General features: G+C 43.4%; 1 protein-coding gene across 1 annotated transcript in view; it reads left to right on the top strand.

Annotated features, from left to right (window-relative positions):
- PSMG2 (proteasome assembly chaperone 2) overlaps positions 1 to 9,635 on the top strand; it is a 79,806-nt gene extending 70,171 nt beyond the window's left edge. Inside the window, exons 6-7 of the mRNA XM_063923424.1 lie at positions 6,698 to 6,818; positions 8,494 to 9,635. Coding sequence (XP_063779494.1) covers positions 6,698 to 6,818; positions 8,494 to 8,577 — 205 coding nt within the window. The 3' untranslated portion in view covers positions 8,578 to 9,635. The remainder of the gene's footprint in view (positions 1 to 6,697; positions 6,819 to 8,493) is intronic.
- The last annotated feature ends 6,811 nt before the right edge of the window (positions 9,636 to 16,446 follow it).

Below are 16,446 nucleotides of genomic sequence, written 5' to 3'. Positions count from 1 at the left end.
CCAACTTGCACATTCTGTGGCAGGCCTGCCACAGCCTAAATCTGTAAAGGCCCACTCCACAAGGAAGGTGGGCTCATCTTGGGCGGCTGCCCGAGGGGTCTCGGCATTACAACTTGGCCGAGCAGCTACGTGGTCAGGGGAGAACACGTTTGTAAAATTTTACAAATTTGATACTCTGGCTAAGGAGGACCTGGAGTTCTCTCATTCGGTGCTGCAGAGTCATCCGCACTCTCCCGCCCGTTTGGGAGCTTTGGTATAATCCCCATGGTCCTTTCAGGAACCCCAGCATCCACTAGGACGATAGAGAAAATAAGATTTTACTTACCGATAAATCTATTTCTCGGAGTCCGTAGTGGATGCTGGGGGCCCATCCCAAGTGCGGATTATCTGCAATAATTGTACATAGTTATTGTTAACAAATTCGGGTTATTGTTGAAGGAAGCCATCTTTCAGAGGCTCCGCTGTTATCATACTGTTAACTGGGTTTAGATCACAAGTTGTACGGTGTGATTGGTGTGGCTGGTATGAGTCTTACCCGGGATTCAAAATCCTCCCTTATTGTGTACGCTCGTCCGGGCACAGTACCTAACTGGAGTCTGGAGGAGGGTCATAGGGGGAGGTGCCAGTGCACACCACCTGATCTGGAAAAGCTTTACTTTTTGTGCCCTGTCTCCTGCGGAGCCACTATTCCCCATGGTCCTTTCAGGAACCCCAGCATCCACTACGGACTCCGAGAAATAGATTTATCGGTAAGTAAAATCTTATTGTTTACTTCGTCTCTTTGTTGGTTTTATGAGACATATCCTCCTCCTTAAATTTTGTAACACTTCTGGACTGAAGCTACCTATTCTTGGGAATTTCTCCCTGTCTCGTACAGTCATTCTCTCCCATTCATCACATAAAACCTCTGTGTGACTTCCATATTTCTCACACATGATGTACCTTACCGACCCAACTGGTCGGTTCTCTGAATCAACCCGAACCGAGGTTGATCGCCCCCTACCTGAACAATTGGCCCCCATAATCTGCAGGTGTTGCTTACTACTCCTTTGATCTTTATATCACGGTCTTCAGCGAACCCTTACAGCAAACCAAATTATTCAAAATAGGCCGGCGGTGGCGGTTTACCGAGTACCCCACTCACTCGCCCACCTCGACCAATACGACCTGATCACACCGACATGGTGCTGGCGTACTCGATACAGGGCCCTACCAGAAAGAACCTTCTGTTTACTGGAACATATGAGGGTTACCCGCAGGACACTTACTCTTTCCAGTAAAGGTGGGGTTGTTAGATAGTTCCTGAGTGACCAGCGAACTTCCCTTAAAAAATAAAAAATTACACAAATCACGTCAGAATGTACAAATAGCGTTTGTGACCACTTTACTCTAATGGTATTAGGTCAGATTACTAACTACTGCACACAATTACGTGCGGTACAATCGTTCAGTACATAAGCACTACCTGTTATGTACTGAGAGATCAGTGGAATCGATGTTTCCGGCCGCGATTCCTTCAGCAAGAGCTTATGGCCTATATGGGTTCTGCACCAACCCCCGGGGTTGTGCCTCTTACCTTTATAGCGGACCTCTTTGTCTCCTTATGACCTCCTGGTCTTGTCTGTACGACCTCCTGGTCTGACCTCCTGGTCTTGTACTGGTCCGCTATACTCTAATGCTCAAATATTATGTTTAACCAGGGATGCCTCCCTAGCCACCGTGTATGTCACTTACACGTATGTCCTACCCGATTTCTTTTGGTTCAACCTCTAAGTTGTATAAACTTGTATACAAAAACACACTCACTCAACACATGTACACTTTCATTTATATATCTATTTCTGCGCAGAAATTTTTTTCTTTAGCCCAGCTGTGTTACCAATTAGGAGCAGGATCTATTAAACTAAATTTCAGATTTTCCAAAAATAGATTTGCGTTATTTACCGCGTCGCGTTATCTACCGCTGTGCGTTACTTATCGCCTTTGCGTTATTTCAACTTATCGTGACTTGAGCTACGTGGGCGTAACCGGACGCTCCGTTGCATAATGTACGCTGCGTGCGTCTGCCTTTGGATTGCGTACGCTCTGTCCTTGTAAGCACACTTGTACACAGACCAAGTACGTTCACAGTAACACACTACACGTTTATCAATGTGAATGATCTTTAAGTGTAATCATTCACTATACACCACCCAAATCTCCCTTGTATTCTTAGGCGAGACTGTGTGCGTGCTTTACAAATTACCCCTTAAATGTATTACTTTTACACTTTAACTACCGAGTAGCAACAAATCTTTCTTAGCACGTTATCAATGCAAATGGCAAACAGGAAGGTGAGATGTGAAACTTACACAGATGAAAATGCAATTCTAAATTTAATCTAATAACATACATTGATGTAAGCACACGCATATAGATATTACATATAAGTACCAATCACTATTACCTATGATTGACTATGATATAGATTAAATAAATGCATTAAAAAAAAAACTCATTAAATGATGATTTCTTTTTGACAGTGGATGGCTGATTGTTTCCTGAGTCAACTGAAAACCAGCCGCTCAGAAAAAAAAAATTTGACCTTCCCAAAATGGCCGCTGCTCCTCCCCCTTCCACCTCCATGAGGGTCACACAAAATGGTGGACAGACCATGCGGCCTCTTGTCACAAAGAAAGTCATCATTCAAAACTCCTAAAGTTATTCTAGGCCTGAGTGTGTAGTTGGCACCAAATTGAAATAAAAACCAGATTTTCAAAGACAATAGCGTACTGTTCTTACCTCCGGTCCCGGATTCCCTCAGCACCCTTTACTAAGCGAAACAGACGCTTATCCAATCAGCACTGCAAGGAATATGATCCCGCCCTTTGCTGATGGATAATGTCTGCTGATATTACCTAGCAGAGATATGTGAAGGACAGGACGAGTCCCCCAATTGACAATGCTAAATTCTTTTGTCGTATAAACAACCCTTTATGAGGTCTAAGAACACTGTACGCTGAATGCGTAAGAAGTACCGTAAAGGTACGCTATTTGCGTATCGATCGCTTAGCCGTGATCGAGACGCTCAGGCGTCACGTTCACTCACGAGTAAATGATCACAGGCAGGCACGCTATTGGCTATAGACAAACGTAATGATTCGCTATGGCGTAGCAGACGCTCGAGACCACGAGGAGGTCACCAGCGGCGCAGACGCTCACAACACTATACCTTTATATCTATATTTTTAACAATGAAATACACAGTATACCTTAGTGTTGAGACAGGGTGTAAGTGCAACCTGGTGTAACCTGATTAAATACAAAGCTGCTTGAGAGTCACCGAGGCTCAAGTGAACACTTAACACTATAAGAAATACACAGATACTTGTTTAGGGTCCAAAGCCTACTATATGTATTATAACTAATATACTTGCAAAAAGGAATCACAGTACAAATGATACACTACAATATAACAGAGACTTCCTAACCAAATAACTACACTATAAATACAATACAACTCAATCTAATCAAGGGAAAATACGAGAGAGAGAGTAGAGAGAGAGAGATGAGAGATGAGAGAAATGGCTCACAGTAAGACAATATGATCACGGAGAGACTTACGCACAAGGGTAACGATCGCAAGCGCTTTCTGGACAGCCAGCTTCCCGATTATCAGCAATGAGAACCGTTTGATGAGAAGTGCAAGCTGGATGCCACAGGCCCGTCTTTTATGCTACTCACACAATGCAATCTAATGGTCCCTACAATCTCATTGTCCATTGGACGCAGGAATTCGGCTTCGCATTATAACAAAGGTCATAGGTTGATTCATACAGGTGGGCTGTATGTGGTCTTGGTTATGCAAAACAATGGGTGATAACTAACACACTCCTGTCTTCTGGAGAGCTATTGTTTGGCGAATACAAAACAGAATCCTGTCTGGGTTCTGTTCTATATTCATGATGTCCACTTTCAGTTGAGACAATGACATCTCAGCCCTCATTCTCCTGTATACAAATCCAGCCCCATTTGTAAACACAGGTGTTGGCCCTCCTCATTGAGTCTCAAAGCTCAGTGTAATTAAAGGCTATTGTACTCCGTCTGCGGGAAAGATACTGATTTGGAGTACAATTGATCTTCAATTACTATTCCGGTGCTTACCTTATGCATGTAAAGATATGAGGCCCTCCCAACATGCAAACTATTGTTTGGGGGATCTCTGAGGTCAAAGAGCCATTTGAGACCCACTGATACCTGTACTGTTCAGGTGCATGACTAAGTAAGAACAAATAATAATAAATGGACATAACTTCTTATGTCCATAACTATTCGCACGAGCGATTAATCCGCTCCAAACCAACACCGGAATATTGCTATTTAAATACTCTTCCGATGGGTACCAAACACCACTGTATGACTCCTGTTAGACCCTTCGCACAATACAAAGAGGGATTCCTCCGTTCAGGGACATTCTATATTAACCAAACTTTCAGAATCTATCAAAGGGACCATGATCTATAAAATATATTATTAATGAAAATATGTAACGATTGAGTCGCACGCTATGATTACATAAACTCTACCGTAAATACGCATACCGTGCGCCTGCGGGTGCCCGCGGCTGTGAGTATGTGCACGTACGGGAGAGCGTACGCCTGCGCAGCGCGGACATGAATGAGGTGCAAATATGGCCGTGTGCACAGAGATATTTTTCTGACTTTGACAGTTTTCAGTGCCCCGTTTGAAGCTTTGCAAGGTCGGGGAGAGTCTAATTGAGCGGGGGAGCGCGTTCCACTGAAGGGGTGCAGCACGGGCAAAATCCTGAACTCGTGCATGGGAAGCAGTGACCAAGGCAGAGGAGAGGTGACTGTGTGTGTATTTATATATATGTGTGTGTGTGTGTGTATATATATATATATATATATATATATATATATATATATATATATATATATATATATATATATATATAGTCCGTTATCTACCTTTTAACATTAGCTATATACTAATACCGTGTAGCCGTAGTGGCCGCTAAACCACGTGCACGTGCTACGCACTTCATACGCTATTTGCGTATGAAGACCTCACACGTGGTACGCAAGTAACGTACACACACTGCGCTGGGTGTACGGAATACACACAGCGAGCGCACACACAGACAGTACTTTTATAAACTTTAAATAGAATATGCTTACACTGTAAACCTTAGTATTGTAACACTGTAATGATATACCACTGGTTAACCTGGATATTTAAGCAAGCTGTTTGAGTGATTGGTATACTCAGAAACCCTTTATACTAGCTAGAGAAACACAGACTCCTTGCTGAGGTTCCAACACCTTTACTAACGAGATTTAGCTATGTAAAAAGGGAAAATACAGTTAACAGCTTATACACTACAAACTAACATCAATATCTAAACAGAATAACTGGACATAAATATACAATAGCGTCTTAATCCTAAACAATAACAGTGAGAGAGAGAGTATGGCAAATACAGACAGAGATTAAGTTGGTCACAGAGAAAAACTTACACACTGGGGAATGATCGCTGCGCAGTCCTGGAAACCAGCTCTCTAGTTAGTCAATGATGAAAACCTTTGTGGAGAGTAGACTGAGCTGGCCCAGACTGGCTGCCTTATATACACTAAGTACAGTACACTACTAAGGGCCCTACAATCTTATTGTTCATTGGACACAGAAACCTGTCTTCGCATTATAACAAAAGGTCATAGGTTAGTTTGAACAGGTGGGTTGTGACTATTCCAAAATGCTCAGCTGGGAGGGATTCTCAGGACTCACACCACATGTGTAATAAAACAGCAAATACTTTTAAAGTCCATAAACTACTTTTACATATAACTATACGCTGGAGCGACCGATCTCTTCCTAACCAACACCGGAATGTTTCTAATAAAATACTCTTCGGTTAGGTACGAAACACCACCGCCCAGACCCTGTCTGACCCTTCGTATCATGCAAAGAGGAATTCCTTTGTTCATGAACCAGTTACACGAATCATACTTATAGATATTATTAAAGGGAATATTACCTACAAAACATGCTATGTGGGTTAAATATACTATAAACGAATCGCCCGCTACAAGCTCATAAACTCTACCGTAAATACGCATATACCGCGCGTACTCGCCGGGGCGAGCGTACGCACTTTGCGGACATGTGCACGTACAGCAGACTGAATGTACGCGCAGCGGGCATGAGCATTGGGGTTAGTACAAGGCGATGAGAATAACGATATTTTTCGACTTTGACAATATATATGACAAATATAAACATAACCGGACACCAGGTTATAACACACTTATACGCAAGATGTGAAAAAGGAATACTTAAATTCTAGCTTCCATATTCCTTCATTTTAGTCAAGTGTTGCTAAATCGGGATTGCCGCTAAATCAAGTGCAACTACATTATTTGACCATTAAGAAATGCTACTACTTTTATCCTTTGAGCAATGTCAAAATAAATCTTTATAGAACAGACGAAGCTGCCAAGAGGTGATTAAATAAATACATATAAAGTAAGGAAGTCTAGAAAATTTACTTATTTATTTAATTGCAACCCCTAGTATCCTGCTGCTTTACATTTTGATATAGAAATGAGGAAAGTGTTTCTGATGGAACCCATAGCATCAGTGTATGAATACTGCTACAAATCGGTACTTGCTATTAGCAATATGTTTCCTCTCCTCCCAGCTGCTCAGAAGACATTCACATGGCTGTTGTTTTAAAGTTCTGTTCAGAAGGTGACAACATTCCTGATGCTTTTGCCCTTCTCGATCACCTCAACAAATGGCTTCATTTGCGTGAATCCGCAGTAAGTAGCTTTACACCCTAAAGCCAGTGTGTGATTATTTTTTTTTCCAAATTGGTCATCTTAACTTCAAATGACAGCGACATTCACATTTATTCAGTATGCTATAGATTTCCTGCTAGTCTTTTCACTGTAATAAATTCTGTTGATATGTCTTTGTTGGCTTTGATTAGCCATTTCATATGGATTTAAAGGTGCATTCTCTATACCTCAGTCTAACTTGTTTATTTTAAATATAATCACCTGCCTCTAAACTCCTTAACCCAGGCATGTCCCAGCATTCCCTGACACAGTTTTGCTGTCAGAGAATGCAAAAGCTGTGTCAGGGCATGCTGGGATGTGTAGTTTCTCAACAGCTGGAGGGCCGCAGTTTGGACATGCCTGCCTTAACCTCACCTCTTCTCTTGGTCTCTCCCAGTGGACCTCCTCCCCCTCCCATGTGAGTGGAAGCTTACTGGATCTAGTCTTCACTCACCGCTGTGATCTTTCTGATTTCTCCAACTCCCTGTTCCCCCTCTCTGACCATCACCTGCTCACTTTTATTAACCTATCTCTATCTGCTTCTCCATCTTTACCACCTAAGACTACCATCACAAAGCGTAACATTGAGGCTATTGACACCACTTCCCTATCTTCCCTGTTTGACTCTCTTCTCTCTCCTATTCTTTCCTGCCCTGAACAAGCTACTTCCCTATACAATGCATCCCTTACCTCTGCTCTTGACTCTGTCGCTCCACCAACAACTATTCACCCTCGCAGATCGACACCTCACCCCTGGCACACCAAATGCACCAGATATCTGAAAAAATGCTCACGTACCGCTGGATTAAATCACGCACTAAGGCTGACTTCCTCCACTACAAATGTATGCTCTCATCCTACTTTGCTGCCCTCACCCTCTCTAAACAGTCTTACTTCAAAAACCTCATCTCCTCCCAATCCTCAAACCCCCGGCGCCTCTTTGCCACGTTCAACTCGCTCCTCTGCCCACCACTACCTCAACTCCCCTCTTCACTTACTGCTCTTGACTTTGCCACCTACTTCACATCCAAAATTGACTCCATTCGTCAGGACATAACGCAACGCTCCATTTCCAGGGCAGATACGGAACGGAATTGCGGCGCGAACGGGGGGGTGATCGTGGCGGCTGCGTGACGTCACACGCAGCTGCTGCAATCAGGAACATGGCAAGCCTCCTGCGGGCGCAGCTATGGCATCCTGCCTATAGAGGATGCCTCTTGCGCTGGCAGGAGGTGTCCTCTATTTCTGCTAAAAATAGAGGATGCTAACAAGCAGAAATTGCTATGCGATCGCAATTACTGCTTGTTGAAGAGGGGGGCGGGGGGGGCGGCGGTCAGCATGCTAGCAAAAGGATTGCAAATTTTGTCCATATGTCCGTTATCACCCTGTTTAGCCTGAGAACCAGCCTAACCCCAACATGACAGTGCCCAGAATTGAATAGCACCGGGAGCTAATTCCCAGCGCTATTCGATCCGCGCTGAATTGAATTGACAGCATAGATTGTTTTACTTTTTGACTGTTTTATATTGTTATCTCTGTACTGCTGCTGTTTAATCACAATTGATTGAGCTTATTATTATTATTGCTGTGCACGAAAAAAAACACGACTTTGTCCATAATAACCCCAATTAACCAACTCATTATTGCTTGTTTACAGACTGATGATATCGCCCCTCCCTGGAAGATGCCAAGTTCGTGGAGGTTACTCTTTGGCAGCGGTCTGCCACCTATGCTTTTCTAATGGGGCACAGCTGGTGGTTTGAATGGACTTTATAAACACTTAAACATGGGCATATGTCGTAGAGGAAAGGCCAAAGGAGGTTTTGGTTTCCAGTCATGTTTTTTTTTTGGCTGATTACTAAGCTTTATCCTTGTGTGGTAAGGTGCAGCAAGGAATGTATAGCAGCCATGTAGGGTAATGTAATGTGTTTAGCAGCAATGACCACAACCAGCTATGTAAGACTGATATACAGATACTGCTAGAAAATTACAGAAGCAAGCTACTTAGTGAAAGTCGCTGGAAGGCATGTATTATAAAAGGTGTTCAGTTTCTACACCCAATAACAAGCTTCAGGCACCTGTCGCCACCTATCAGAGGCTTCTGAATAGGGAGGGGGGGGGGGGCAGCATGTCAGAGGCGCTGGGGTGGGGAAGTGCTAACTCCCAGATCATCGCAGAGACTCTGACTTCAAAACTCCAGCGCTGCAGCGTACCTGTCCAGCCGGCTCTTCACATAAGTATTACAGGGAGGAGGCGGGGATGTCCCAGCAGGCTCAGCATGGCCTTGCCTCCTCCAGGTAATGCATCTGTGAAATCTGGCTAGGACAGGACACAGGGCAGCATGCTGCTGCGCCGGAATATTGAAGTCAGGTGATCTGGGGGTAAGAGCTCCCAACTGGGGGGTTGAGTTTAAGCGTGGATGGGAGCACCAAAATGTATTTTTATGTACGCCTCCCCAACCACATCACATTCCGGCGCCCCTGCCACCTATACCAAAGATGGGCAACTTTAACCACTCTACTTCATTAATGAAGTTTCTGTCACAGTGGACTATTCCTGACTTAAGTAAACGAGTTGCGGGAAGGAAAACAGGCCTTTGTTCCTGGAATGTAACTTTTTATTTAATGAAACCACGTAATCTATGTGGATGGATGGTGGATGAGGAAGAAATGGCTGTGTTTGTCTTTCTGTGGTTTCAATCCTGACTCCTAACTGAAGCAGCACATTTTATACTGTGCTGTCTGGTCAGCGCACTTCCATCTGGTAAGAGAGCAAAATAAAATATTTTTGATTGTGCAATTCCTGGTTAAAGTGATTTTAATCACACAGCAATTATGCAAATTTGTAACCAGAACCCTCCTCAAAGTGAAGACCCATGAGAACAGGAACTAGAGCTTTATCAGCAAAAACAATTGACAGTTGGTCATGGCCAAGAGCATTGACTACGGAACTCCCAGTGCTGTGACAAACATGTAGTTATACAAGTGCACATCTATCCAAAATTGTACTGTAAATATGCCCCACGTACTATCAGGTTACCTTGAGATTGCAATGCTGGTTTTTTGTTTTGTTTTTTAAATTAAAGTGACTTGGGGTAGCCCCTGTGAGTGGCTACTAAGTACATTCCCATAACGCACATTGTCCACAGTGGTGCTGATACAGGAAACACCCATGGAAGACAAAAGAAGAGCTTGTTATGCTTGCAGTAAGTTCACGTGCCACACACCTGGGTATGTATACACCAGTGACGTGCGTTGAGTCTTTCTCTTTCATCCACTAGGGGACACTGGAGTCTTATACAGTAGGGGTGTGAAGCTTGCAACCGGAGGTGTGGCACAATCTAAAAATTAGCATTGTCTGCACAGCCGGCTCCTCCCCCTTCACATCCCTCCTCCCTCAGTTTGAAAAATTGTGCCTAGGAGGTGCAAGTACAGATAGGAGCTCCTGCTCCATTTAAAAAAAAAAAATTAGACTGAGTCAACCTAATTAAAAGGGGGACAAAAGTCTTAAGACTGGAGAGACAATGGTCCCCAATAAATGGGACCTGCATCTCTCTACAGGAGCAGCAAAGCAAGTCAGGGTTCCATGGTGTAATGGGGCAGAGTGAGTACTGGTTGTACAAAAGGGCCCTAGTTTAAAAATCCTGCAGTCTGCACATTTCTCTAATAACTGCAGTCCTGCCCCTCGCCTCCGTAACACTGATGTCCTTCCTTTCAGAAAGAGGTTAGGGATAAAAAAAAAAAAAAAAACTGGTGCTAAGATTATTACTCCCGGCTCCCAGCTTATGCAGAGACACGGCAGCAGCGTTCAGACAGCGGGGGGTGTCCCCTGCTTGCCCCCTCCCACCGCCAGCACATAGAGATTCTAGCCTCCCAAGCCGCAGCCATCCACTACTCCCTCCGAGGGCGCACGAGGTGATAGAGCGCTCAGCACAGCGGCGCAGGAGACCTCCAGCCCCCCGGTAATCAGATCCACGCTCAGTAGAGGAGCGCATTAGAACATAAGAAGGCTGGTGTCAGGAGGCCGGGGGAGAGTATTACATTTGCGGCGGGGGGTGACTCACGGCAAAGGCGTCTCACTGGGACGCGCTGCGAGGTCACGGCAGAGCAGCACCGACCGGGGGCTCCAGCGTTTACAGCCGGGGAGCAACTTAACCAACGAGCGCTGGGACAGTAAGGGGGCTCCAGCGGCCAGAACGCCGGTGGAGTTTTAAGTGATGTTTCTAAAATTTTTCAATGGCTGACATTTTTCAAGAAATAAAAGGCGCCGAATCTAAATGTGAACAGAACACTCCCCTCTTAGTGGGGACATGATATTGTGGCCAGTCACAACAGAGGGAGGGATCTTATTTAAAATAGATGATTTGCTCCCTCTACTGATAGAACGGGTAATTGCTTCCTCTTCTGGTGAATAGTTGTCTCTGCTGCAAAGGATCCTCCAATATTTTAATTATGCATTTTATGCTTTATATTTTCACGGACTTTTAAAAGATCCTGAGAAAATAAAGAGAAGCGACTGAAGATCAACCCCGATCATCAAAACTGAATCACAGTTGGGTGTGCGAGGGTTGTAAGAAGGCTGGTGTAAACTTTTATATTTTTTGTTAAAAATTTTTGTTTTGTTTTTAGCAATATATATATTTAGATAGCCCAGCCAGGTAAAGTTTACCTTTGCTTCCACCATCCATACGGTTTTTCTCTTCCTAATTTAAAGGGTGAAAGTACCAGTGAGTGTTCGTGCTGTTCCAGTTTAAAGCACCAGCCTAGAACTCTAGAACAGATTACGTTTGCACAAAATGTAATATGAACGTTAAAGGCTCTGGGGTGTGTGATCCATGTTGTAAATGACAAAGATGCTCAACCCGAGAGCGGTACTCCATCTGGTTTATGGGAACATGCCCTGGCAGATATTTTCAGATGGCGGAATCCCACAAACAGCATTCAAAAGGAGCTGTGGGATCTTTTTCCAAGAAGATGGAGGAATTTTCAGATCAAATTAACCCCACCTACACAGGCAGTTTATAAAAAAAAGGTCCGTAAGGCGGTTATGAGACCCCTCCACATCCTACAGGAGGAGGGGAAAGGTTTTGGTAATTGAAGTCCTCAATTTCAAAGAGTAAGAAATGAAGGAACAAGGGAGGTTTGATTTATTCGAATTAGAAAAAAAATTAAATAAAAAACAAGATACTGCTGTCGCCAGTTTTTCCAATTCCTCCAGCTCAGATGGGGGTAGCATGGAAGCAGCCCGATAAATGCTTTCACGTTCCAGGGCAGACTGCCTAGTTCAGTTGGTAAAGTGCAGGTCTTACACTATCTCAGTAAGCCTATCATAAGCTATTTTACCTATACCAATGGAAGGTAAATTACTTGAAACTAATTTGGACGGCAGGTGCATCACGGGCCTACAATATCAGTGCTTGGGTAAACAAGGCCATAGTAGCATGGACTGGATATATTGTACAGGCTTTTGAAAGAAGAATAGCCAGAAGGACATTGCTCACCTAGCGGAGCATATCCGAGAGTCGGCTACATATATGCGCCAAGCTTCAAAGGATGCTAGCAAAATAGCGTCACACAACGATGTCGGCCTTATCGTATAGAAGGATTATGGAACTCGGTGAATGACAGATGGACTCTGACTCCAAGAAAGTTGTAGAGGCTTTTCTCTGGGGGAGAAAGGTTAGTTGGCCCTGACTTTGACAAGTGGATTTCACATACCAAACAGACGAGTACCTCTCCACAGGATAGAATAGGTTACTCAGGTCGAGTGGTAATTCATTTGGATCACAGTCCTTTCGAGTCAAGAGGTAGAGATTGTTCCCAGAAACCAAAATGCAAGACCTCAAGCTGGCTGACAGAACAGGGGCATACGGTCTCCCAGACCACCTGGGGTTCCCCTGGTGGGTGCACAGGTGGTTAGATACATTTTCAAGCGTCATCACAGTCAGTTCTTTACCACAAAGTTGCCTCGGTGCCCTCAGAAGGAGAAAGCATACCACACAAGGGTAATTCTGCCAGTCCTGGTTTCTCGAGGACAAACAAGGTTTTATTCAAATCTTTTGGCCGTACCAAAGCAGGACGGGTCGGTCAGACCAATCCTCAGTTTAACAGTTTTAATCCAGTTTCTAGATTCAAAATGAAATCAATCCAGTCGGTTATAACAAAGAAGAGTTCAGGGTGTCTATGGACATAAAGGATGCATACCTTCATGTTCCAATTTGGACCCCTCACCAAGCCTACTTGCGTTTTGCACTGGAGAAAAATCACTACCAGTTCAAGGTAAATAATGGTCGCAGGTTTGAGAGCGTTTGGTACTACGTTTGTACCTTACCTGGAGATCTGCTGATCATGGCCCCTTTGCATGAACAGCTGATCTGAGATGCTCAGATGGCTCATCAATTTCTTATTCAACACGGCTGGATTGTCGCCTTTAAGAAATCGAACCTGAGACCGACGCAGGATATTCAGTCTCTAGGTCTCATATTGAACTCATTACAAGTGAGGAGGTCTGTACCAGAGAACGAGATCCAGGACATAAGGAAGCTGGTGGATCAGGTATTAAGAAACCAAACGGTGTCCTTACATCTATGAGTACGGCTTCTCGGGAAGATGGTGGCGTCTTTTGAGACACTACAGTACGGCAGTCTTGACTCCAGACCTTTCCAAAGCCTCTGCTCAGGGAACAGATTCACACAGTCCTCTAAATCACGGACTTGGGCGGTCGATACAGGTCCGTACCTCGCTGATTTGGTGGTCATTACACTGAAATCTCGCAGCAGACAGGAGATTCGGTAATTAGTAATAGCACAGCTATGCACAGTGGATACAGTTTCATTAAATTGACACACCCTATTCCAAGTGAAACAATTGTATCATTCCAAGATATCATACATATTACTCCACTTTATGCATTTAATTCTAGCAATTATCACTCCTTTAGGCAGCCTCCTAAAAGTAAAATGATAGAGTGCTCCTTGCATAAGCTGCTACATTGTAGAACTTTGTTTGAAGATTTAGCCTCCTTCTCACACAGCTGTGAAAGTGTTGCATATCAGTCTCGTGAAGCGGTTTTGTCACATTGCAAATTAGATGCACCTTTGAGCGAAAAAGATGCCGGACGCAAGCTGGGCTGCCGAGAGAGGCTGTTTGGAGTGACAGCAGCAACAGTGCAGGAGGACACATCTGTATTCTATTCATGATGAAAAAGTACTCCCTACTATATTAAATACCTACGTTCTGTAAAATCATAGTTCAAACACATCAGTTTTATCAGGTATAGAACGTAACTCTGTATACACAGCTGATATTTTATTGGCTGGTAATAGATTATCATTATTCAATTTAAAAGAAGTCAGATTACTTTGAACATCACTGAGCAAACTTTTTTTTTTTAGAATGTGTTTTTCAACCCTGAAAACTGAAAGGAAACATTAACTCAGCATAACATGAAAATGCTGTACTCTTGTCTTAATTACAGTGTTTACAGCAGAAACTGTAGGTGGCAAGGGAACAGTGTCTCATTCATTCCCGCTATGCCAGATAAGCGTATAAAAGTGCAATAACACTTTAGACCGCTGTAGCTTCTTGCTTGGGAAATGGGTGTGACTTTGCTCTTTTATGATAAGACTATAGCACATTTGCAGATCCCGGTACTTACTTAATACTTATATCTGTAGATGTGAATGGGAACTATCATATCACTAAAGCTTGATACACACCTATACAATCATCAGATGCTCTATTGGCTGAACCAGTCCTGAGATATTGTAAGTGTGTGCACACGTCTACAATCATGTTTTATCTGATGAAAACAGATGGCATTGAATGATCTGGTTTTATGGCGTCATCATATTCAACAGATGCGATGGTACTTTGTTGGATCAAACGTGAAAGTTTATACATACCATAAATCATTCTGTCCAATACTTCTGCTGCTGCTGCTGCAGTCACAACCTTTCCAGCAGATGGTTTCAAAAGATGAGGATAACATATTGCATGATAGATTAGTATGTATGCATCAATCAATCAATCAATCAGCATGTTCATCTGGACTTTCCATCGTAAGAAGAATCTCATCTCAAGTATTATTATTTTATTTATTTAATTTATTACCAGTTAATTATATAGTGCCCATATATTCCGCAGCGCTTTACAGAGAATGTTTAGCCATTCACGTCAGTCCCTGCCCCAATGGAGCTTACAATCTATATTCCCTACCACATGTACACGCATACACATTCACGCTAGGTTTACATTTTTTTGTTGGGATCCAATTAACCTACCAGTATATTTTTGGATTGTGAGAGGAAACCGGAGTACCCGGAGGAAACCCACGCAAGTACGGGGAGGATATACAAACTCCACACAATTTGTGGGAATCAAACCCATGACCTCAGTGCCGTGAGGCAGTAATGCTAACCATTCGTATGTTTGTACATGTGTGGACCTAGCTGGATTAAAGACTCTTCCCAGCTTACTTTACATAGGTGTTATGAAAACTGATATGTTTGGGTTTAGTTAGTGAGTGTGGAGTCATTAACCAAGCCCCACCTGTGTACCTGGAGGCTGTCCCGGCTTTTAACATGGAAGCCGCAATATTTCCGATGGTCACAATGTTTCGATGTTTGGAAATATATTATTTTTAAAAAAAATCTTTTTTTTTTAATTAAAATCATTTTGGATACGATTAAATTCATGTCCTTCACCTAATTCACTCATTAAAAAAAATCCATTTCGGAGCAGTTTTTGGGAAAACAAATTGTCAGTTAAGTGGTTAATTACTGTGATATGATCACAAAAACTAGCATAATTGATCAGTTTGGCTGGAACATAACATATATAAACTGGTAGGAAAGAAAAAGATGGACTACAGATAAAATGGATTTCTTTATGATGACAGAAAATGTCCATGTAAGCATACCCTATTCTGTTCTACCTGTGTCTGCGTTATGTGCCTCCCTAATATTGCATACACCTAATTCCTGCCTGCAAACTGTCTCTGACCTCTATACCTGTCTAGATCACCAATACTATCTCAAATACTTAATATGTAAAACTGCCTCTATTAGTTCAGTATAATGAATGTGGAAGCTAGACATCAACTTGTGAAAGGGAGGATGATTAAGTCCAAAAACGATTTCTAAAAAGAAACCTTGCTCTAGCATCCATAAGGGATATTGGGGAGACTTAGTACGATGGGGTATAGACAGGGTCCAAAGGAGCCGGTGCACTTAAAGTTTCTTCACTGGGTGTGCTGGCTCCTCCCCTCTATTCCCCCTCCCACAGGCAGTTTGGAAAAAAAGTGCCTTCAGGAGAGGATGCACATCTCTGCAGCTCCAGAGAGTTTTCTACAATTTCTTTTAAACTTGTATTATTTTCGGTATGCTGTTTGGGCAACAGCATACCTGCACAGTGGGAGTTAGGGGCGGGGTGGTCACCGGCCTTGCGAGGTGCAGAACCACTGTTCTGAGAGGTTGTTTGTTCAGCTGGGCACTGCACCTTGCCTGTCGCAATCGCAGCACGCCGCACACACATAACATATGCCTGAAGGTGATGGAGGGGGTTTTGGCGGAGCAACCAGCACACACAGCTCTTCCCTGCTCCCAAGACAC

The sequence above is a fragment of the Pseudophryne corroboree genome, chromosome 5, assembly GCF_028390025.1.
Source record: "Pseudophryne corroboree isolate aPseCor3 chromosome 5, aPseCor3.hap2, whole genome shotgun sequence".
In the NCBI taxonomy this organism is placed as follows: domain Eukaryota; kingdom Metazoa; phylum Chordata; class Amphibia; order Anura; family Myobatrachidae; genus Pseudophryne; species Pseudophryne corroboree.
Note: the sequence above shows the minus strand (reverse complement) of the source record. Positions and strands in the feature narration are given on the sequence as shown.